Genomic DNA, 25607 nt, shown 5'->3' with positions numbered 1-25607 from the left:
AACTATAAGTAGAAATCCTCATGATGGTGAAGATTTGGTGGTTGCTGATTAACTTGAGCATAAGCTAATAAGAGAGGCAAAACAAAGGGAATTAGAGAGTCAAGGGACAAACAGCTTTGTCGCATCGGTGGATTTGTACTGAAAAGTCCTTGTAGATGGCATTTACGAGGCTAAAGCAAGGCTAATAGCCAGGGTTTTTAAGAGCGACTGGGTGATACAGATGTTACAGTAGACTTTCGGATGGCTGGAAAAGCAATTTAAATATTATTTTAGTTCTTTTGGCCACATATCCATGGGAATGTAGATCAATCCACATAAAAGCCGCATTTCTGAAGGGTTTTACTTTTCAGAGAGAAATGCTTCTGAAACCACCTAAAGAGGCATCTGAAGCAGAAGGAAAATAATGCAACCTAAACGAAAGTGTCTCTGGCCTGAATGATGCCTTCCAGGATTTGGTATTTTACAGTGACAGCTGCTTTGCTGGAAATAGGTTTTGTTTAACTAAAAGCAGATCCCACAATGCTTTACTAGTATAATAAAAGAAAGCTTCCAGGCATCTTCATTGTGCATGCCAGGTGCTGGAAGGTGGGATTAGATAGTGGCTAGTTTGTTCAGCCGACACAGACATGATGGGCTGAACAGCCTCCTTCTGTTCCATAATATTTCTATGGTTCTATAGTTCTATGTTGATCATTTCTGATGCGATGGTACTGTTGAATTTGAGAAATGTGTTATTAATGAGGTTAGAGTAGATTTTAACATTGGGAGTCAGGCTTGTGGGGCTTTTAAATATATTGGTTTAAATATTAAGCGAATTAGGCCTGGTATAACTTTAAATCAACAATCCTATTTAAAGAGTGTTATTCCCATCCCAGTTAATATCAGGTCATCACTGAAAGATGGTGCTTTATCTGAAGAAGAGACAGAGCAATTGAGAAGCTCGATTGGTCAGTTAAACTGGTTGTGCACTCAGACTGGACCAGATGCTGGTTTTGATGTATTGGAGTTAAATACTATGATGAAACACCTTTAAGTAGAGAATGTTTTCTGGGCGAATAAACATGAAGTAAATTAAATGAAAGCAAACTACTGCAGATGCTGGAAATCTGAAATAAAAACTGAACGTGCTGGAAATACATAACAGGCAGCATCTGTGGAGAGAGAAGCAAAGTTAACGTTTCAGGTCGCTCACCTTTCATCAGAACTTAAGTTTCCAAAATTAGGTGACTCAAAGAACATGAAGCTAGTCATTTTTAACAATGTTTCACATGCTAACCTTCCTGATGGGTTTTCTAATGCAGCTGGTTTCATAATATTTCTTATGGATGAAATCTGGGAAATGTCCTTTAGCTTGGGAAGCTAAGAAAATAAAAAGGGTTGTTAAAAATACCTTGTAGAGGTTCTACTTATCTAATATTTTAAGTGGGAGTCTCTACAATGAGCGTACTGAAGATTGTATACCCATTGAGTGTTATGTAGGTAATTGATTATTGTGGGATAATGTATACTCGATGAAAAGTGCCAATGATTAGAGGTTACGGACTGACTTTGCTGGTTTGAAACAAATGCTGGTTAGAAAGGAAATCTCGGAAATTAAATGGGTAGATTCAAGCAACCAACTGTCAGATTGTTTTAATGAAAGAAATGTATATATGAAGAAATTATTAAGGGTCCTTGAGGAAGGGTGTCTCACAGTGTAATGCCTCTTTTATTTAATTGAAAAATATTTAGTTGTATATATAAAATTTAATTTTTATTTAAAGAGAGAGAAGGGAATGTGTTAATCCAATGTTAATGTTTAATTTAACTGGGGATTCACTTGTGCTCCTATATATAGGAGCAGACTGAAACTGGTTGTTGGTTTGGAGGTGCATGTTTGTAATGCCTGTCTCTATAAATAAATGCTTCTAAGTGTGTAACGATTAGACTCCAGTTCTATCCTTCACCTCCTGGCTATCAAGAACAGAACGTAAGAAAGAGATGGTAAGATGTGGGATTGTTGTTCAGTGGGGATCTGCACTTGTGCTTATGGGAACCAGAGTTGAATGAGGTGCTCATGGACAGCGGGGCTAAAACATGGCTGCCTTCACCCTTTCTCCGCCTCCTTCCCCCGCTCTTTCTGTTCTTCCTTCACCTGAACTGGCAAGGTCTGTGCCCTCATGATGGCCAGATTGTGGAGGATGCAACAGACCAATGAATCCTCTGGAGCTTCAACACCCCAATTATCTGCTTGTTGTTGTTTCTCATGGCAGCGTGGCTCTCACATGGCTGGACACGTGTGGTTGAATTGCAAAGAGGTGTCATGAGTCAGGTTTAGAGCAGATAGACCTTATTACCCAGCAGCCACCCTCTGGTTTAACATGCTTGATAGATTGAGGGGACAGTGGACTGGCGCAGAATGGGCATTTACAAGTATGATGTACTGAGCATTGACACACACCAACTGTATATTCAGTGAGTGTTAACCTTCGGAGTGGTGGTACATCCAGCATTGAGATACAGTATCTGCAAGTTGTGTACAATTGATGCTGCCCTGCTCCATGGGGAAGCCCGCTATCCTGGCAAAGCCACCTGTGCACTTCATCTACTTTTCTCTGTTCAGAGAGAACACAGTGAACTTACTTCTTCTGGCATAAAGAGCTTCTGTTACCTCACTGTTACAGCAGTGGGCAGTGAGCTGGGAGATGGAAGGCATGTCACCTGCTGCAGCCTGGAAGAATCCTGCACAAAGTAGTTCAGGGTATGGTCACCTTCACAGCCATTGGCAATACCGTCCTCGTCCTGCTCTGAGGTCTGGGTCCAAGAGATTGAAGAGTTCTGGGAGCACCTCCTTTGTGAATCACAGGCGATACAACAAACCTCCTGATTTAATTGGAGATGACGGAAATGCTTCCTAAAGACCCTAAGTGGAGAAGGCTTCTGCTGATGGTCCTTCTCCTCTCCTCCTCCTCCCTCTTTGAGCAGTTTGTCCTCTTGTTTTGCTACCACTTCTCCATTTCCCTCCCATAACTGGGAGCAATTGGTGTTCTCAGAGCCCTTGAAGTCACAAACAATGCCTTCTCCATGTGCAGCACCCCACTCCCCATCAACATCATCAACTGTAACCAACTCCTCACCACACCTAGCACCTCCATAAACTCAAACAGAAATAGAATAACTTAATCAGCAACTAACCAACAAGCTGATGATCCCTTTACCTAGCATTAGTGGGGGTCCTTCTGCTCCGTGTGCAGGCTGAGCAGTGCAAGTTCAAGAAAGGGTGCCAGCTAGATCGACAAGGTCTAAAATGGCAGCACTGCAGCCAAATCAGTCTTACACACTGACTGACATCATGATCTGCCTATCTGCATGCTTCCAGCATACACTCCTAATGCCCATGCTAATACTTTCATCAAATGGGATTCAGACTGGGCTGTGTTGGAAGTAATGCCTGTCGTGACAAAACTACACCCGCTACAGAGCCCAATTTTGCGGCTGTGTTACGGTCAAGTGAGGAGGAATTGAAAGGATTCTCTTTTCTCTCTCCTTGTTTGACCAGGTTTAATTCTTTCTTAAAGTGGATGTACTGGCCAATTCAGTAGGTGTTTGATTGCTTACTCGCTATGATCATAACAAGAACCAATTGGACAGGTTTTCATGAGTTAACAAAGAAAGAGGTTAACTTTATTGTACCTAAACAAAACTAATAAAAATAATAAGCAACGCAACAACTTTCACACATAAACACACACGTTACAGAGTGGGGAAAGATAGATTGGTTGAGTTAGAGTCCATAAAAACGGTATATAGTCTGTGGAATTTGGAGATTCGGCTGACTTCTAGCCGAATTCAGTGGTCCAGAGGCTTATAGTTTGAAGAGGTAGATAAGTGGTTTGGTGAGTCTCTTGGAGACAGTGAAGTGGATGATTTCCTCTGTTTCTGATTGTAGCTGGAGTATGCATGTGGTCAGTCAAGAAGCAGGATTTTATGGTTTCAAGCTGGAATGGAGAGAGAAAGAGGGACTCCCACTTAGGGTCTGCACATGTCAGAGTTCAGTTTCTTCTTCTTGGCTGCAGAGAAAACACCAGCATAAAACCACAGATGAGGAGTGGCTTGTCACATGACAGGCATGCAGTCATTCAAACATAGCAGTCAGCAGTATTTCTCTGCTTGCTGAAAAGAACAGGTAGTTCCTTTAAACTTCCTGGGTCTTGGTTCTTGCTGGGGACTGAACAGGCATTTTGTCTCCCTCTTCACAGCGTTGCTGTGTAGGATATAGTGCGGCAAATTAGGTGACCATCCTAATCTTTTCTTCTTTAAATGTCTTTAAAAAATAAATTCAGATCTCTAGTCAGTGAATTAAAGAAAATTATCATTCAACAAAGCCAATTAGCATGATAGGCTGTAATATTTATGTAGCTCAAAATTAAAACAGAAACTTTATCTAACGTAGTGTAACACACCCATGCGCAACTACAAATTCTTACTCTTCCTCTTCCCTGCATTTCTGCATGGTGCTATTCTTATGGCTTCAGCAGAAATAGAGACAGGCTGCTCAGGCCCCTGCTCTGACTACTGCGATGCTCTCGGTCGACATTCTCAGAGTTTTGGAGCCCCTGAGGGTCCATACAAGGACCTGTGCGAGGGCAGACGTGGCCATTAGGACACAAGGCTGCATGTGTGGTACTGACTGATGTAGAGGCCGCGGGTGAGAAGTGGAAGTGCTTTGAGCTGAATCCCCACTTCCATGTCTGCTTTCACCAACATTCCGCTCATGGCCCACCTACTCTTGGCAGGTAGCAATAAGCTGAAAAGTACTTCACTGCAGATCAGTGGCCTGATGAACAGTCAAGGCGAGGCTACCAATAATCCAACTTAAGGTGGCATTCGTAGTGCACAAGTCATTGGTGAGGGCCTGCCTGCACTCGGCTGATTGGTGCGTTTGATGCTCCATGCAGGTGGCCACTGTTTCCATGGACGAAAACATTGTCACAAAGACATCATACTTGAGACAGACCCTTCCAATCTCTCTGAGTGTTCACAATGTATCTAGAGCACCCGTCAGTACATCACACATTATTTGCTTTGATGCCGAAGTATCATCTTTGTCGATGGACCCCGGGGTTTAGCATCTGTGCCCAGCTGTGCAGAGTTTAGAAAACTATGGAAACTAAACAAATGTGTCTGTGGCCTGTTACGACTGACGTGGGGAGGAGTGAACTCTCTTTGAGTCCCACTTCTCCGCAGGTGACAACTAATATGTTTAAAATGTTTACCCAGTTTGGCCTATCATAGACTCTACTCTTTATCCCAGAATAAAATACACCAACCAGGTTTCTTTAATCAGCAACAAAATTATCAATTTATTATCAAACAAGACTTATCCAGTAACAAAGCAAAGCATTAACACGCAGATTGAAATATGAAAGTTCCCTTTTTAAATTCCCCACACACACATTCACACACACACACAGAAAAAAATGCAAAAATTCTCTCTGCAGAGATCTGTTACAAAAAAAACAGGTAAGAAAAGAATACTTTGGCCAAATACTTGCTAATTCTTGAAGAAAAAAGAATGGAAGGAAGTCATTTGTCCCTTTTGGTCTGTCATCTGGGTTTACGGTGATGGGTCACTGGGATCTTTTCTAAAGCAGTTCTTTTCAGGCAGCATTGAGAATTAACTGGCAGGTTTGTTCAGCTTCTCAGGAGAGATGCATTGCCAGGGATTTTAGTTCTCCCACACTGGATCTTTGCAGGATTTCTTCAAAGAGGCAGAGAAAGAGATGAGCTGGGCATTTTTTCCTTCCCAAGTTGATCTCCAACTGTCTTCAAAACAGTTCACACCCCAACTGAACTGAAAACAATATCCAAACCCCAAACAGAAAGTAAACCTGCTGACCTCCATAAAGCTTGACATGTGGCTTCTCTGTAAACATCTTCCCCAGATCACCAAGGTTTCTGTTGTTTATTGAGCTTAAAGCACATGGTTTACAGCAAAGGTTGTTTTCAAACAACATTTCAAATGTCCTTTCAATGAACTTGGTAAATTAAACATATCCATGGAATCTTTTCAGCTTTAAAACACAAGTCCTCAAAATAAATATTAAAAAATTGAAGCCCTTTCGTAACTGGCCTGAAGGATGCGTCCCGAGAATGGTATTTTTCAGTGAGATCTGTTTTGCTGAAAATACATTATGTTAAACTAAAAGCAGATCTCAGTGTTTTATCAGTATCGTTAAAGAAAATGCACGGGCATCTCCATCATGCATGTTGATGATTTCTAATGGGTGGTACTGTGGAATTTGAGAAATATGTTATTGATAAGAATGGAGTAGAATTTAAAATTGGGAGTCAGGTTCCTGGGACTTTTAAATATATTGGTTTAGATATTAAGCAAAGCAGGTCTGAAATAATTTTCAATCAACAATCCTATTTTGTGTTATTCCCATTCCAGTTAATCAGGCACAAAGATTGAAACAAATGCTGAAGAGAAAGGAAATCTCTAAAATTAAATGGGTGAATACAAGTCAACTGTCTGATTGTTTTATTAAAAGAAATGCAGGTACAAATAAATTGTTGAGGACCTAGACAAGGGGCGGCTCCAATGCAATGTTTCACGCAGAAAATGTAAGTCTTTGATTTAAATTGTTTTGAAATATTATACTTTTGAGGTCTTTTTTTATTTTCGTAGTCACAAGGGAACCGGCTAATTGTATATTCATTTTGTTTAATTGTATGCAGGTGGGGGCATTAACTGGGAATTGATTCATTTTGCTCTTATGAATCGGAAGAGCCCAGAATTGTAGTTGTTGGGTTACAAGGTGTGTGCATGGAATGTGTATCTCTGTAAATAAAAGGTGAGAAAAGACTGTAAAGATTGGCTCCAGTTCTATCCTTCACAACCTGACGTAGAACAAGAGGAGATGTCTGACACTATTAGAAACATATGGCTGCATTTTTTGAAGGAGGCTGAAGTCCCGCTACAATGGGCTGCAAACCAGAGGAGACCGATTTCACTAGCGGCAGGATTCAGGGAGTCAAATATTGCCAGTGGTGGCCGATTAAGTGGGCGCCATGGGGGCTCCTGTCCCTATTAGGAATGCCGGCACACTCTCGAGAGCTGCTGGCCCAGAGGCCTGGCAGCTCAGCAGTGCCACAGCTAGTGATGGCCATTGCTGGACCTGCAGGATGAAGGCGCATCGATGGCCATGTGCCCTCAAAGATAGGTAAGTGAGGTCTGGGGACGCCAGGGTCAGGCCAGGGGTGTTTACTGAGGGCAGGGAACATCACTGCTGGGGGGGCCCCTCCATGAGTCATGGAGTACCCAAAAAGGAGGGCAGCTCCCCCCCACCGGAGCCCACTGGGAAGTTGGCAGGTTTCACCGGACAGTCTCCCTATGCCACGGTAGCCACCCTGCCATCTCTGGCAAAATGCCCACAGAGATGGGAAGAGGCCCGGAATTGACCATTCAAGTAGTTCAATTGGCATGGCTGTGGGAAGATATCAGGTACCCCCCAGACACTTGATTCTTTCCCACATTATTTTCCATGCTTCCAACCTCCAGGTCTATCGCCAAGGAGCCTGGGATTGAAAACAATAGACAATAGCTGGAATATCCGGGACAAGAGTTTCTCCCCAACTCCTTCAGCATCAATGACTGATGCCAAGTCCAAGCTCCAGATTTTTTAATTTTTCCAGAAAATAATTCAGGAGTAGTATTTCCATTTTCTGTTTGAAATTACCACTACCTTTACCCACCACAATGCCATATTTTCTGTGTTTCAAATTTTGCCGACAGCTCAAATACACAGGTGTTGGTACAGCACTGATTTTCTGCAGTAGTTGAGTCTGTGAGCATCTCCGTCTTGTGAAAGTTTTCCCACCTCCCTTCTCTGAGTTCTCGTGTCTGTCTCTCTTTTCTCCTTTTCAAGAAATCCCACCTAGAATCATAGAATTATACAGCACAGAAGGAGGCCATTCAGCCCATTGGCTCAGTGCTATTGTTTGAAAGAGCTATCCAATTGGTCACCTGAATATTTCTCCTTTACAAATATGTATTCAATTCCCTTTTGCAAGTTAATACCTGGGCCAGTGTTGGGAGATGTGTGGGCAGGTACCAAGCTCAGTTAACACGGATCCAGTGGATTACTGGGAGGAGGAACATCCAGTGTTACGTTTCCACTTTGGGTCCAGTAAGTGTCAGTAACTGCACTCCAGGCCTCGGCCTACCTGTGGGTAAAGTCACAGGAGATCTAGCAGTGACAACAAATGAAGCACTGGACCTTGCTGTGTCTCAGTGTTACTGAATCTATGTAAATGTTCACACAGTCGAATTGGCTCGAGCTGTGTGCTGGAACAGATGATGACTGTAGCCCACTGACCATCCCAGCCCATTCCCCATCTACTGCTGCTCAATTACAGCACAGAAGCTGACCATTTAGATTGTCCATCTGTGCCCAATGCAAGTTCTTCAACTGATACCAACTAATCCTTGCCTTTCCCTGTATTCTTTTATATTATTTATTTTCAAATATCCAATTCATTATTAAATTATCTTCCATTTTCTGTCTCAATAGCTACTTGTTCTAATAACCTATATGTGAAGAATTTTTTCAACTTCACCCTGTTTCGTTCTCAGAGGCCTAACCCTGAGCTCCCAGACCTAGTGCACACTTTGAGTAGTTGATTATTCAGTTAGTCCCTCCCCCTCTCAGCCTCTCCCCTTATTTAGTCCCATTCATTCTGTCCCAAGCTGCTCTGAGTCGCTTCCTGCACAACGCCAATCAGCAGTTTAAATAGGGAGGCTCTTTACTGTTTAAATTGTCTATTTACGCTGACTCTATCCACTGTTTAAATTGTCGGGTCAGCTGAGCTCTCCCAAGGACAATCCCAGGATGCGGGGCAAGCTGATCGAAACAAACAACCTGTACTGACCTACTTTCAGTTTCCAGGATTGGAGCCTTTCTATCTGCACAGTCACTACAGTAGATTTTGCTGTTACTTACTCTGACTTTCACAGGAAATGATACAACCTGAGACTGCAGCTCGAAACAAACCTTCGACATCAACACCCTTCCAATTGTCAGCTGCTTAGAGATGGTTCCATTGTTCAAACCCTTCACAAAGCAAAGCTGTTCTGATGATCTAGTTTAACCACATTCACTCCCAGATAGATCAACTAGTTAGACACAGTCAGTGCAGCTCCCTTTCCTTCATTCAAACTGGTTGAGCAGCCTCCTGCCTCACAGTTACCCAGGTTACCAGCCTATTGTGATATCTGATCTCATTGTGATGCGCAGTGTGATGTCACGGTTTAACCCATCCAGTTGAAGGGACTCACCTTAAATGAAAGTGTATTTGGCAAAAGACCTCGGGATTTATTTAGGTTAAAATAACCTGATGTTAGAATGCAATGACAGGTTTCCATGTGGTTTTGAGCCAGAGAACAGGGTGTACAGGTGATGGGATTGTTTGCCTATCAATTATGCTCAATAATTGGATAAATTTACAGCAACATGACGAGGCCATTCAGCCCCTCGAGCATGATCCAACATTTCATCAGATCATGGCCAATCTTTATCTCAACTCTGTTTACCTGTCTTTGATTCATATTCCTTGATCAATTCAGATACATAAGAACAGGAGTAGGCCATTCAGCTCCTCAACTTTGTTCCTCCATTCAATTAGACCATGGTAATCTTATTTAATCTGTGAAGACATTTCATGGTTTTGAACACCTAAATTGAATCTCTTCTTCACCTCTGCCCTAAGGAGAACAATTCCAGCTTCTCTAGTCTCTCCTCATAACAGATTTTCCTTTAATAAACCTGTGCTGGTTGACATTTATTAACCCATATCTTTCCAAGTGTTCTCCTGAAGTTAGCCACCCTTTCCACACTGGAAAGGATAGGCTCTAAGCGCTGTGCAAAGCGCTGTGCTAAGTTGGAGCCAGACTGCTGTCTGCTCCTTGACAGTGATAGTAGTTACTCTGGCAGGCCTGCCAATGCACTGACCATTTCTGTGTGAATACCCATCAGCCTTTCTCTGGACGTTAGTCATAGTCATACAGCACTGAAACAGGCCCTTCGGCCCACCATGTCTGTGCCGACCAACAACCACCCATTTATACTAATCCTACATTAATCCCATATTCACCTACCACATCCCCACCATTCTCCTACCACCTACCTACACTAGGGGCAATTTACAATGGCCAATTTACCTATCAACCTGCAAGTCTTTGGCTGTGGGAAGAAACTGGAGCACCTGGCGGAAACCCTGCAAACTGCGTACAGGCAGTACCCAGAATCGAACCCAGGTCACTGGAGCTGTGAGGCTGCAGTGCTAACCACTGCGCCACTGTGCCACCCCATGTTGCTCCATCAAATTCCTCATCTGAATCCCCTGAAGAAGAACCCATGCCACCTCACCCTTGGACACCCATGCTATCCTTTCCCCCTCACCTGGACGCAGCCCATTCGTGGCTGGTGACTCAATGGGCTGGATTTTTTTAAAATGGCAGCCCACATGTGTGGGCCACATACCGCCAAGCCACCTCGATCTCCTGCGCGGCGGTCATTTAAATAGCCGTGTCTGCCCGCACCCCCAATCACATGGAGGGGCCGGGCTGTCCGACGCTAGCAATGGTGTCAGCTGCCTGTGTGCAGGCGTTGGTGCCATTTTTAAAGGGCAGCCATCTCTGCCAGTCAATTTGAATTTTTAAAGAAGTATCCCCCCAAAATTTACCAAATAAAATTGAAATGACCCTTTCTCACCCCCAATAACAATTACATTAAGTAGTTGTCATTTCCCCCCAAAACACTTTCCTTTGAAATGTGACCTTCCCCCCGCAGAATGTACAAACTTTAAAGTTCACCCCTTCCCACCATCCCCTACACTCATTACCATTATTTGACCCCGTCCCCCCGCCGCACTAAAAATCTTAACTACCCCCGCCCCTCGTCCTCACCTGTGTCTTGCCTGCTTTCCCCAGACGGGGAAATGGAGGCACGGGATTGCCGGCCGCCGCACTGAAGATCACGGCAGGCCCGGGAGTTTCGTGGTACTTTTTTAAAGTCTATTCATTTTATTCATTTAATTATTTAAATGCAGGTCCCGTTGCCCAGCAGCTGTGGGGCCACCACGGAGCCTCGCCACTGCCGAAATGATCGGGCCGTCCTTCCTGGTATCAGGCTCCGTGGCGGGCCTCTGCCAGTATCATCTTACAGCTCCCCGTTCCACGGAACCCGACGTCAGGGGCCCGGTAAGATCCAGCCCAGTATGTGCAGACCCAAGCTGTAAACTACCGTCTATGCTACAGGCAGTGCCAGTACCTGAATTGACCGTGTACTGGATAATGAGGAGGAAAGCTACAGACTGCAGGGACTAGTCAGGTGTGCAGAAAAGTAGCAAATGGAAGTGCAATGTACTGAGAAATGTAGAGGATCAGAAGGACCTTGGAGTGCAATCCCACAGATCCCTGAAGGCAGCAGGAGGGGTAGATAAGGTGGTTAAGAAAACATATGAGATACTTGCATTGAACTGTATAAAACCCTTTTTCACATGAAAGTTAGTGGAATTCTCTCTCCATCAAAAGATGGTGGATGTTGGAAACCTATTGTAGCTTCCAAGACAGAGATTGACAGAGTTTTTAGTGATTCAGTGGTAAATGGAGTTGAGGTAAAGACCAGCCATGATCAGTCAGCGTCCCTTTGCTCACTGACCTACATCAGCTCCTGGTCAGGCAATTCCTTGAATATAACGTTTTCATTCTTGTTTTCAAATCCATCCATGGCCTTGCCCCTCCCTATCTCTGTAACCTCCTCTAGCCCCACAAAACTCTGAGACCTTGCCACTTCCCCAGTGATGGCATCTTATGCATCCCTGTTTTTAGTCGCCCCAACATTCGTGGTTGTCCCTTCAGTTGTTTCAATCCTAAGCAATGGAATTCCCTCCAAAAACCTCTCCACCTCTTTAACCTCTCTCCTCCTTTAAGGCACTCTGTAAATTTTACCTCTGACCAAGGTTTTGGTCACCCATTCTCACCTGACCAAGAGTCCAGAAGGATGTGTTGACTATCTGGTGCAAATGTAAAGAATATCTCAGAGCAACCGGAGAGGAACCTGGAAAGGAAGGAAGATCCAGTTGCCACGGTCCATGTTGGGAACAATAACCAACGCCTCTCCTCTATCACCCAGTTGGGTGGGACTGTATTCACCTGGTTCCATTATTTTACCTTCAATTATAGCTGGAGAATCACCTGCTATGGCTCCTCTCTTTGCTCCCATACTCTTACCTCTGGAGTCCCCCAAGGATCCCTCCTAGTTCTCATCTACCTGCTGTCCCTCGGCAACATCATCAGAAAAAACAATGTCAGGTTCCACATTTTTGCTGATGACACACAGCTGTCCTTCACCACCACCTGCCTCGACCCCTCCACAGTCTCCAAATTGTCAAACTGCTTGTCCAACATCCTGTACTGCATGAGGAAAAACTTCCTCCAACAAAATATTGGGAAGATTGAAGCCCACTGGAAACTCTGTTCCCCAGCCACTGCCGTTATTTCTCTCTCTGATGATGGCCTGAGCCTGAACCAGACGGTTCGCAACATGGTGTCGTACTTGATCCCGAGTTGAGATGCTGGCCATATATCTGCTCAATCACCATAACTTTGCCCAACTCTGCCCTGCTTTAGCTCATCTGCTACTGAAATCCTCATCCAGGCCTTCGTTACCTCTAGACTTAACTGTTCCAAAGTTCTCCTGGCTGACTACAATCTACCACCCTCCATAAATTTGAAGTCATTCAAAACTCTGTTGCCTGTATCCTAACTTGCACTAATTAGCATTCTCCCATCAGCCCTGTGCATGCTGAGCTACATTGGCTCCAGGTCCATCAATGCTTCTTGTAAGATTCTCATCCTTGTTTCCAATTCCCAATACAGTCTCATCCCTCCTTTTCGCTGTAACCTCCTCCAGCTCTACAATCCTTCAAGATCTTTGCGCTTCTCCAATTCTGGTGCCTTGTGTATCCCCAATTTTACATCCAGCGAATTATTTAAAGGGGTATTGCCTGCATGAATACAAATTGGAAAACATTTTCTTGCCGTCAAATGAGAAAAAGTTTTGCAAATACTCCTGCATTGAGGTCGTGTAGATAGTGTAGACTTTATTTTAAAATAAAAGTTTAATATGTCAATGGCTGGAGACATCTGTCGAGAAGTTGAAGAAACAAGCAATAAATTCTAAAAATGCAGCATATTTTACTGCAAGTACATTACAGTGAACCAATCGCCAATTGCTATTTGATACCTTGCTTGAACCGATGGTCACAGCTGGCTTGGAGTGAAGGAATGGACTGTGTTTGAAAAAACTGCTAAGCTTTTTGATCTTGAGGGTGATTTTAAAATTTATTACAATAACCGTAGGATAAGGGCCAAGGCCCATATTGCAAGACACCACTGAAGCTACAAAACAGTGCAAGAGCAGACAAGTGTAAATCAAGAAGTAATGTTCAGATAGTACCAAGTTTGCATTTTAGAAGTCTGTAGATTGTAGGAGGAACGATGACATTGTGTGAACACACTCAACTTCCCTTTTCCCCATATCCACACAGGACACAGCTGAGAAACTATTTACCTGCAACCCAGCAACAAAAATGAAGCTCAGTAGAGGGCAGGTGAATGGATAGATCAACTATAACCATTTCACAGAGACACTACTGAATGCTTGGAGTGGACTGCTCAGTCGGGTTGACAGCCCTGGTTGGGCACATTCCTCGAGGTTTCATCACATGACCTCCCCTACTACAACCTACAATCTGCTCAAAAAGCCTTTTCCCCCCCCATTTCCATTATTGCTATAACCAATAATGGAAGTGTTCAAAGCACACATTTTTTTAATGCCCCTATTATTTTTTTTCTCCCATGTTGCTCACAGCAGTGTCCAGGAAATTAATCTTTAATTAATCTGGCATGGACTCGATGGGCCAAATGGCCTCCTTCTATGCCATAATTACTCTATGACTCTATAATTACAGGAAATTCTGGGACAATCCTGCAGGATTGGCAAATCTACTGCTCAGGAAGGCAAGTGAGGCTGATAGCTAGCACAGTAGCTTTAAATGTGAGTTCAATATTTGACTAAAAAATCAGTTGAAGGATCTAGATAGTGAACTGTGTATTCTGTTTAGTCACCTAGATGGCCTGAATTGACCTTTATTGGTTCTGTGCATTCCTATAGAAATGATTTAGATATAAAAAGTTACAAATAAAGAGCTTCTTTCCTTCTTTTGGATGTTCATCTACTTTCTCAGTCAATCATGTTAAGCTTTCACCCGCTGATGGAGTAGAATGGAAAACTTCAGAGTTTTTTGTGAAAATATAAATGTGCTAACTCTCTAATTATTCAACACATTCTGCATTTGCAATGTTTTCTAAAGTGTCTGTACTTCTGCACCAGTTTTGCATTGGCAAGATCTGAGCTGAATACAAGGGTGTGCAGTTAATAAGAAAATGCAATCTTGTGACTCTGAAAATATGACTTTCAGTCTCAGTACTTTAACTATGTACATGTACAGGAATTCAGTACACTGCAGTAGAACAGTGAACTTCCTGTTCCTGATAGTGTCATGTCCTTGGGCATTCAAGTACTTTATGTATCCTGCTACTCTCAGTCTCTGTGTCAGATCCATATGAAAACAGGTAATGGGTAGACTGTGTTGACACAGCAACGTACTCCTGGTCTTTTTTCAACTATTTATTAAAGTACCCAATGGACTGACAAAGTATACACAGTTCCAGGTCTATATCTATTGTAGAATTAGCTGATACTAAAATGTACATCCTGTTACATGCAGTCCCAAATTTATGTACAGGTACTCAGCAGATACCCCTCCCTATCTCCAAAATCTCCTCCAGCCCCACAACCCTCCAAGATAACTGTGCCCATCCAGTTCTGGCCTCTTGAGCATCCATGATTTTAATTTCTCCACTATCGGTGGCCATGCTTTCAGCTGCCTAAGCCACAAGTTCCTGTGAAGTGCCTTGGGATGTATCATTATGTTAAAGGCGCAATATAAATACAAGTTGTTGCTCTTGGCCCAGTACAGTGCACGATCTATGTACTCTCATTGGTACTAAATGTATTGTACCAGCTTCAATACTATATGTGCTATGTTCATTTTCATTCTCAGTATCATATCCATATACATGTCTCGGTGTGATTAAGCTGTATTAAGACAGTGCACATGCTGTTAATATGGTGGTTGCAATTCCCAGTCTAAGAGCTAGATCCAAATCCAAGACACAACTGGATCAGGTCACCTTCTTGTGGCTGAAGCCTTAAAGCAAGAATTAAGTCCCTTTTTAAAACTTTCAATGCATCAGTGATGTATTCTTCTCGCCTAATTCCTATCAACACTATCAACCCATTAGCACAGGCCATGCATGTGTTGGAGTGATCTGTTGTATGTAAATGAGTCAAAATCAGTGTAAAATGAAAGAGTTATACGTAGATCCCTTCTTGCTTAAAACTAGAGACCATTGAGTACTGGAGTTCCTTGGTTTTGGCAGGAAGCATTTCACACTTGAAAGAGTCTGGATGGAGCAGAGACACTGTAAAAGGAGAAAAAAAAAACATGGATGAATATTCAAATTGCATTAGTGCAAAAGTAGAGCCACCAAAAGAGGCAAAATCCAGTCTCTCCCTGATTAGTAACAGGAATTTGAATGGAAAATGAGCATAAAATGGCCAGTCAGTCCATTCATCTCATTGCTCCAGAACTGCCTGGATCTACTACCTCTGCGCTAAGCTTAAATACCTCTCTAATCGCCAATAAACTAGAAATCTGTCCATTTCTTTTTTGATTGTTCACTGCACTCAGTTACACTTTGCCTCAGTCTCCAGACTCAATGATGTAGAATAACCATTTGGGTGAGATACTAGAAGCCTGTTGATATGCATAGAAGTGTGCCCTACACTAGTTCACTGCCACCAGGACAAGAGGGGAGAGAAGCAGGCAGATGCTGTGCTGCTTTACTTAGGGTATCTCCACTGCCTTTATCGGTTTTGATGCAGAGCAACATAAAATTAAAGTCATTCAGAGCAATTGGTCCCTTTACTGATGTGTTGTGTTCCAATAAACTGTAACCATCCATGCAACTCTAGAAACAAATATAACTACATCATGGTCGTACATGTGAATTCCCTTACCAATTAAAAATCACTTAACCTTGCCAATCCTGGAGTTGGCAATATCTTTTGCATTGACCACTGCATGGAAGATCAGAATTACATTGATCTATCAATAAGGTTTTTGAGAGGGGAAGCCCATCATGGCCATCAATGTAAATGATACCAACATTAATCAATGGAGCACTGTCTTGCTATTGTTACCCAATGTCAGCATCAGGCAGTCCCAGGTTAGTGCTTCCTCTCTGCCAAACAATTGCCCTGATTTTGCTCTGAGTGGCAAATGAACGGTGCCTGCTGTTCATTAGACTTGAACTTGCCCATAAACTTGCTATGGGGTTTTGCATGGCAAATTGCTGTCAGTGGAACATCTAATCAGCACAGTGCCCTCTACAGAACTTCTGGAACCGATGTGAACAAGGAAAGCAACTATGTATTTCCCTAATCAGTGAGAAGAATCATTAATGAGCTGTGTAGATTCTGAACGAGGAAATATGTTAGAAAAATTAATAACAAATCGGATATAGAAAGCAAAATAAAGAGAGAGAAAGATTGGATTAAGAGAAATATATAAAAGGGACAGAAAAAAAGTTTTCTAAAAAATGTTATTTAAATTCATTTTAAATTTCCAGCAATAATTAAAAGCTGGAGGAAGGAGACTCCATACTTATAAAAAGTAATTTTTAGTGCCAGAGAGGTTGTTTGGCAGTAATTAAGACTTATCATGCCATTAAAAGGATCCTTACACTGGAATGGACAAACTCTAACAGTTTCTGGCCGGTTTAGTCCGTATCAGTGCTATCATCGCGCCGTTCAATAAATTTGAATGTGGAGCCAGATAGCAAGATATTGTTTTCACACAGCTTATAGAGGAGCAGTGCGTCTTGCACAGCAACTTCCCAGATTTTCACTTTTAACAGTGCATGTGTGTTCACTGGAAGTTGCCATCTAATTTGCACGTAATTAATGGTGAACGCTGTTAGTCTCCCTGTTAGTTTCACAGCAAAATCCAGTCCAATGTGTCTTAAAAGGGAAAAGAGTTCTCCCTATTCTGGTGTGACATTTCCATCTCCCATACTGGTCATCTTGTGACTTCCTTATAGGTGTCAGCCTGGCTAAGATTATGGTGCTCTCACCTTTAAGTCCTGCTGTGGTTTTAAGCTCAATTCCAGGCAGACACTTCTGTTCCCTGCTGCATAATTGGAGAGATGTTAAACTGAGGTCCTATGTACCTGTTCAGGATGCTATAAAAGATTCCCTGGCACTATTAGAAGAGCAGGGAATTCTTCCAGTGTCCTGTCCAACATCCCTTCCTCAACCAATGCTACCGAAACAACTTAACTAATCGTTTATCTTATTTGCTGTTTGTGGGGCCCAGCTGTATGCAAATTGGTTGTCGTACTTGCATATTCAACAATAGAGATCACAGCTCAAAAGTAACCCATTGAATGTGAAACACTTCGGGATGGCCTGAAGGCCAGATAAGGTGCTATATAAATGCAAGTGCTTTCTTTGAAGAGCGTAATGGCCACATGCTCATTCTCCCAAATACTAGTGCCATCCACAGACACAAATCACCACAGGAAAGCGAGGCGCAACCCTGAAAAAGGAGAAATTCAAAGATTAAGAACATGACAAGAAAAAAAAGTAATGGACAAGAGGATGAAGAAGAGTGATCACCCGAAAGCATGGCCACTGTTATTCACAACTTATGCAGAGACACAAGGTTATACAGTTTGAGCAAAAAATATGCTGTTGCCCATAATAAATGAACCTAATAAATTACAGTCACACTGCCTCAATACTGCACTGAGTGTCAGCTTAAAATTTGTGCTCACATCTCTGGAGTAGGGCTTGAACCTTCTAACTTGGAGGCGAGGGAGTTAACACTGAGCCAGAGTTTTAATGCAGGTGTAAGGCAATCTAGAAAATGTTCATACACATCAGAAAGTAATTGTTCCATAGCTAACACCTGGTGCTGAAGGTGACAGATCATCTGAGGTGGCAGACAATCAGCAGTCATAAGGATTGATAGCTGAAGCTTTCGATGAGCTCCTGTCTGCAGATTGATGTGTGGAGCTTCGCATGATCATCGATTTTGAAGCATGGTGCCAATGAATCAAAGGAAGAGTGTGAATATACCATGAGTGAACACTACTCTGAACCCTGAATGAATCTCTGAAGTGTTGATAACTGTTTTGAAACCTTGAACTCAATTAAATGCAGTCAAATGGCTTGAGGCCAGATGACAGCCACAGGTGTGGAGCCATCTTTTATTTGGAATTTAGACTGGTTATACTGCAATACGAATAGAGGTACAGTAAAAATGAAGGGTAAAGTTAAGCATTTTCTAATTACACTGTGGCCTCTGGTGCATCCCCCATTTCCTTCACCCCACCATTGGTGGCCATGCCTTCAGCTGTCTAGACCGTAAGCTCTGGATTTCCCTCTCTAAACCTCTTCACCACTCCGCCCCTCCTCCTTTAAGGCACTGCTTAAAACCTACCTTTTTAACAAAGTGTTTGGTCACCGAATCTAATCTCTCCTTCTTTGGCTCTGTGTCAATTTTTGTTTCATTATGCTGCTGTGAAACACCTTGGAACTTTCTATGATTAAAGGTGAGTTGTCATTGTATGCACCAGGGGTGGGAAAGCTTGCCCGCTGCAGGAGCAGATAGGAAAATCATGAGTGTGCTATTTACAGGCAACAGGCAAGGTTTTCCAGGACAACACATACATGTGACTGGATTTTACGTCGTGCGGACTGGAGCTGCCCATCGATGTAAAAGTCGGTGGCGAACCCGCTTCCGCCTAACGTGGGGATCCGTCCCGCATTCTACAGGTCCCCAGGCTTTAAATGTTCCGAGGCGGGACTTCCACCCGCTTGAAGAAGGAAGTCCTGCCTCATTGAGCTGCCGACCAATCATCGGGCCGGCAGCTCTTAGTCCCAGCAGCGCCACCGGGAGCAGTGGTCACTGCTAGGACTGCAGCCCAGCTGAAGATCTGGAACCAGGAGTGCAGGTAAGTTTGGTTTGCCTCGCTGGGGGTAATTGGTCGGGCCCCAGAGAGGCAAGGGTGGTCATTTGAGAGGAGGGCGTCTTGGGTCCTGGGATGGTTGGGGAAGCGGGGATGGCACTCAATCAGGCACCCTGTGCCCGTTTGTCAGGGCCCACCCCCAGGGCGCGGAGAGGCCGCCAGCTTTCACTGGGCAGCCTTTCCCGGCTCCAAGACATCCGCTTGCTATAGGTAAAATCCCCATAGAAGCGGGCGAAGGCCCTTACGTGGTCATTAATTGGCAACTTAAGGGCCTTGATTGGCCTGGGGCAGGCAGCCCGTTTTTCGCACCCCACCTCCCCCGGCCCTGTGTAAAGTGGAGTGGAGGCCGGAGCGGGTCGGGATGGCTTCCCGGAACCTCCTGCTCCATTTTACACCACCCCACCAGCACCATCCGGCTCGCTGGGGTGGCGTAAAATTCAGGCCATGGAAAATGACCCCCACCCCCCCCAAATTTCTTTTAAATAGAAAACCAGTGATGTTTACATCACAGGAGGTCATGTAGGCCACCATGCCTCGACTGGCTCTTCACTAAATTCTACATAAAAGCTGAATCACGGTTGCATCTTATAGAGCAGTTAACATTGTATTGTAGCCAGTTGGGTGGGTCCCATGATTCATGAGTTTAGAATTTTACATTGATGAGATATCAATATGACGATTCCAAAAATCCCCATCCATTTTGGAGAAATGGCACTGTATCTGAGACACATCAGGGGGGTTGTTGGAATTTGGAGCCTTATGTCCATTGGCTTTTTTTGTTAGAATTAGAGGGACAGGCAATACTGGGGCTCCCACCACTCAGTGTGAGAAATCACTGAAAGAGGTGGAACAGGAGAGATGGCACCGTCTGCTACAATTCTGGTCAGTTCTGCCTCTATAGCCCCCAGTGCTACATACCTCTGTACAAATCTGGTGCACTTGCATGTCCTGCTAAAAGTGAAGTCACTATGACTCAAAGGCTCCTTATAGCAACCAGTCCCAGAACTACTTTTCGGGCATTGGAGACTCCTTTGTCCAGCCTGGCTAGGACTCTGACGTTGTGGCATGGCTTTATTTGGTGGGTGCCCCAATAGCAGTGCAAAAGGCACCCACCCTATTCATACATGGAACACAGGACGGAGTCAAGGGTACAATTTGCCATCGGATGGCAGGTCTTCTCTGCCATTGTTATGGTGGCAGAACGAGACCAACGGATTCTCCAAACATAATTTCATTTCCTAGATTTTAAAATGTGTAAATCCTGCCCCAAATCAGGGCTACATCTTGAGTTCGAATAGAGCTCAAAGACCTGTGCGCTAATTTAAGCAAATGCCTTTTCATCTTTATAAAGCCTTGGGGTGACTGTTAGACAGGAGGCACTGCATTAATACGTATGCTTTCTTTTCTAGGATCAAGAGGCTCCATCTAGGTTCCTAGGTTCCATCATCTCCCTCTCGCTGTCAAGGACAATCTTCACCCCATTTCTTTCCTCAGTGTATGAAATGTCAGCCGGATGTGCTGGTTGATTTGCTACAGCTGGTATAACACTGGGGCTGGAGGATGCTGCTGATTCACGAAGGTGATTGATCTGCTTTATTAACAAGAGTGTCTCTTCCCTCAAGACCTCTCGTTTCTCTTTATTAACTTCCCCTGTCTCCTTTGGCATTCCTTCCCTCATCACTCTTCAAACTGTAGCTTTCAATTGTTTCAATTTTTGTGTGGGCAGGTGGGGGAACACTCTGCAAATATTGGCCTCATCCTAACTCCAAAAAGATAGTGTCATCTGCTGAAAGGAAACCAGTGCATCATTACAGAAAACATGTGTTTCATTAATCTACCGCAACGTGAATAATGTGCAGTCAGTCAACAAACATAGAATACAGAAATCTGAGAGCTCGTAAACTCTCTGCTTTCCTTTGAAGACGTTTTAGACTGGAGCTCCCATTTCAAAAACGATGTTGTTTAAAATGCATATTATCTTCTCACATTAACTTCACAGCCCAACCATAACAACTTGCATGTACATAGCGCCTTTAATGTGATTAACTGTCCCAATACACTTCACAGGAATGTTACCAGACAAAAAGACACCCAGTCACAGAAGGGGATATTAAGGCAGGTGACCAAAAGCTTGATCAAGGAGGTAGATTCTATGGAACAACTTAACAGAGGAGAGAGGTAGAGAGGTGGCAAGGTTTAGGGAGGGTATTCCAGAGCTTAGGCATTAGCAGCTGAAGGCTGCCGATAGTGAAGCCATGAAAATTGGGAATGCGCTAGAATTAGCATTAGTTTCACAGCCCAACGGGCCATTTCTTATGTGTGAGCATAAATAACATTAGTAGTCAATCTTATCATGAAGAGCACTATATCCAAGCTCCGCCCTACTCTCCCTTACACAGATCCATGCTCCACAATATCCATAGACAATGGGCAGATGTGGAAACCTTGGTTGATGTTTCTGTTCCTACTGGTTTATCCGAGGATACTAAGGTCAGATGCAATCCTCCTGGTGTCATGTAATTCAGCACAGGCAACAGGTTGAATTTAGGATCTTCCTAGACTGCATGGTTCAGTGCCAAACTGTGCACATTTACACACTGAGCCTCTGCTCCCTTCTTTCACAGGGTAATGGCCTCTCATAGATCTGGCAGGTGCACAGTTACCCGACCGGCATTCTTTTTCTTCAAGCCCAGGCTGTGAAAGTTACAGTCAATGTCAACAGGGTAGTGAGGCTACTGGCTACATTTTTAAGCCCTTATTGTCCTGTTAATGCTGATTTACTTCTGTGAAAACTGCAGCACTAGCTGGGATCAACCATCTCATCACAGACTTGGGCCCCCTTCTCCTGATTACATAGAATTACAACACCAAAACAGATTACTCCAGACAAGTAGTTCCCTAATCTCTTTATATTCCTTTCCTTCAACCACCAAGCTAGCCTATTTTCAAATATTGACACTGACATCCCGCAGCCTCACAATCTTCTACGTAAAAGGTTACTGCTGCTTTCTAACCTATGCACACAAATTTGCATTGCAAAGCAGTACTATGCAGGCCTACCCGGCTTCCCTGAGGATAGGCTGCGATGCGCGTTGTTATGTGCACGGCCCGCATGGTGTTCTCCAATGACATGGGTGCAAGCAGTGACACCCCCTGCGTGCACCCGAACATGTTGAATTAGCGCTTTTCTGACGTCAGACAACCTAACTAGCTGATCTGAATCCAGGATTCCAAATTCAGACAACGCAGAACCTGGCATTTCATGCATTGTCCACTCCTGAAACAAGAAGTGCGAAGCAGCAAGGTGGGCCCTGCAGTGGGGCTATTTAAAGGGCTAGGCACCCCGATTGCAGGTAAGTTACATTTTGAAACTTTTTCTATTGGAAAGTGTCTGAAAGTACTCTTGAAGTGTAGTTTTGAGTTCCTAGATTTGACAGAAATTTTTGCTGCATCCTCGCAGGGATGGCAGAGGAGTAGGTGACCTGTCCACACAAAGGCTGCAAAAGATATGGGGGGACAACAGTGGCATTGCCTCTGGGTTTGCAGCACAAAGGGAAAGGTTTATGCCATCCCCTCTTCCAAGTTGGGGCCAGACTCCTCCATGCTCCTTGACAGTGACAGGAAACTGTCTGGCACACCAACCAATGTACCCAGCATCCATTAGTGCCCTCCTGCATGTTGCTCCATTGAGGTCCTCATCAGAGTCCTCCGCAGCAGTATTCAGTCTGGTCACCACACTTTATGAAGGATGTGAGGGTCCTTGAGAGGGTGCAGAGAAGACTTGTTTAGAAGCCAAATCCAGGAACCTTCTGCTGAATTGTAAAAAAACCCACAAAGTTTAGCATCTCCAAGATTCCAGATGAATCAGTATCCATAATTCAACTATAAGTCCTTAAAACATATTTTACAAAAAAAAATAGAAGCACTCTTGTAACACCTAACATCAGCGGTTGGGAAACTATTGGAAAAAATTCTGAGGGACAGGATTAATCTCCACTTGGAGAGGTAGGGATTAATCAGGGATAGTCAGCATTGCTTTGTCGGGGGAGATTGTGTCTAACTAACTTGATTGAATTTTTCAAGGATGTGACTAGATGTGTAGATGAGGGTAAAGCAATTGATGTAGTCTACATGGACTTCAGAGGTCCCGCATGGGAGATTGGTTAAGAAGGTAAGAGCCCATGGGATACAGGGCAATTTGGAAAATTGGATCCAAAATTGGCTTAGTGGCAGGAGGCAGAGGGTGATGGTCGAGGGTTGTTTCTGCGAGTGAAAGCCTGTGACCAGTGGTGTACCGCAGGGATTGGTGCTGGGACCGTTGCTGTTTGTAGTGTACATTAATGATTTAGACGTGAATATAGGAGGTATGATTAGTAAGTTTGCAGATGACGTGAAAATTGGTGGTGTCGTAAATAGTGAGGAGGAAAGCCTTAGATTACAGGACGATATAGATGGGCTGGTAAGATGGGCAGAGCAGTGGCAAATGGAATTTAATCCTGAGAAGTGTGAGGTGATGCATTTTGGGAGGACTAACAAGGTAAGGGAATATACAATGGATGGTAGGACCCTAGGAAGTACAGAAGGTCAGAGGGACCTTGGTGTACCTGTCCATAGATCATTGAAGGCAGCAGCATAGGTAGATAAGGTGGTTAGGAAGGCATATGGAATACTTGCCTTTATTAGCCGAGGCATAGAATATAACAGCAGGGAGGTTATGATGGAGCTGTATAAAACGCTAGTTAGGCCACAGCTGGAGTATTGTGTACAGTTCTGATCACCACACTATAGGAAGGATGTGATTGCACTGGAGAAGGTGCAGAGGAGATTCACCAGGATGTTGCCTGGGCTGGAGCAATTCAGCTATGAAGAGACAGTGAAAAGGCTAGGGTTGTTTTCCTTAGAGCACAGAAGGCTGAGGGGGGACATGATTGAGGTATACAAAATTATGAGGGGCTTTGATAGATTAGATAGGAAGAAACGTTTTCCCTTAGCGGAGGTGTCAATAACCAGGGGGCATAGATTTAAGGCAAGGGGCAGGAGGTTTAGAGGGGATTTGAAGAAAAATTATTTCACCCAGAGGGTTGTTGGAATCTGGAACGCGCTGGCTGAAGAGGTGGTAGAGGCAGGAACCCTCACAAAATTTAAGAAGTATTTAGATGAGCACTTGAAATGCCATAGCAGACAAGGCTACAGGCCAGGTGCTGGAAAATGGTATTAGAATAGGTAGGTGCTTGATGGCCAGCACAGACACGATGGGCCGAAGGGCCTGTTTCTGTGCTGTATGACTCCATGACTCTATGATGCCCCAGAATGGTTCCAGGGATGGGGGATTTTAGTTACAAGGTTAGGTTGGAAAAACTGGGTGTGTTCTCCTTAGAGCAAAGGAGATTGAGGGGAGATTTAATAGAGGTGTGCAAGATTATGACAGGCTTAGATAAGCTAGACAAGGGGAAACTGTTCCTATTAATTAATGGTACAAGGCTTAGGGGACGCAGATTGAAAGTTTTGGTCAAGAGATCCGGGGAATATGAGGATAAACTTTTTTACACAGCGGGTGGGAAAGGCCTGGAACTTGCTGCCCACAAGGATGGTGGAAGCAGAGACAATCAATGACTCAAGAGGAAACTGGACGGCCACTTGAAGGAAGTAAACTTACAGGGCTATAGGGATCAAGCAGAGGAGTGGGACTGACTGGATAGCTCTGTAAAGAGTCCACATGGACTTGATGGGCTGAATAGCCTCTCTCTGTGCCGTAAATGACTCTACGACATTTCCCTCCAGTTAGCTGACAAACAAACCATCATTTACCCCTGGCCTGGCTGCAGCACACTCATACCCAGTGACTCACTCCGTGCTGATCCCAATTCTATCTAGCCTCCAAGGTATGTTCCGACACTGTTCCCCGCTAGTAGTTTCCTGGCCCCTCCAAACATCCTGCCTCCACTCCTGCCACTACAAGGCTAGAAGAATTCATCCCATTAACTCTGTTTCTCTCTCTCTACAAATGCTGAATATTTCCAGCATTTTCTGTTTTAAGTTCAGATTTCTAGCATCTACAGTATTTTAGTTTTGTTTCGTTCCCATTAACATAGCCTGCTATTCTTTTCTCCCTCATGTGTTTATCTAGCTTTACCTCAAATGCATCTATGCTAGTCACCTCTACTCCTTGTGGTAGCGAGTTCCATATTATAATTAATTTCTGGGTAAAGAAGTTTCTCTGGAAGTCCCTATTGGATTTATTAGTGACTATCTTACATTTATCATCCCTAGTTCTGTTCTCCCAACAAGTGAACCCGTCTTCTCGACATCCACCCTGTCAAACCTTTTCATAATCTTAAAGACCTCTATGAGGTCACCCGTCAGTCTTTTCTTTCTTAGAGAAAAGAGCCCCAGCCTGTTCAAC

At 43.8% G+C, this 25607-nt stretch overlaps 1 protein-coding gene across 1 annotated transcript in view; it reads right to left on the bottom strand.

Annotated features, from left to right (window-relative positions):
- Nucleotides 1-15454: 15454 nt before the first annotated feature.
- Nucleotides 15455-25607, bottom strand: part of LOC137384069 (ras association domain-containing protein 8-like) — a 67744-nt gene continuing 57591 nt past the window's right edge. Inside the window, exon 5 of the mRNA XM_068057643.1 lies at nt 15455-15592. Coding sequence (XP_067913744.1) covers nt 15483-15592 — 110 coding nt within the window. The 3' untranslated portion in view covers nt 15455-15482. The remainder of the gene's footprint in view (nt 15593-25607) is intronic.

The sequence above is a fragment of the Heterodontus francisci genome, chromosome 25, assembly GCF_036365525.1.
Source record: "Heterodontus francisci isolate sHetFra1 chromosome 25, sHetFra1.hap1, whole genome shotgun sequence".
Classification (NCBI taxonomy): Eukaryota; Metazoa; Chordata; class Chondrichthyes; order Heterodontiformes; family Heterodontidae; genus Heterodontus; species Heterodontus francisci.
The sequence above is the reverse complement of the archived record's forward strand: the minus strand, read 5'-3'. Positions and strand labels throughout refer to the sequence as shown.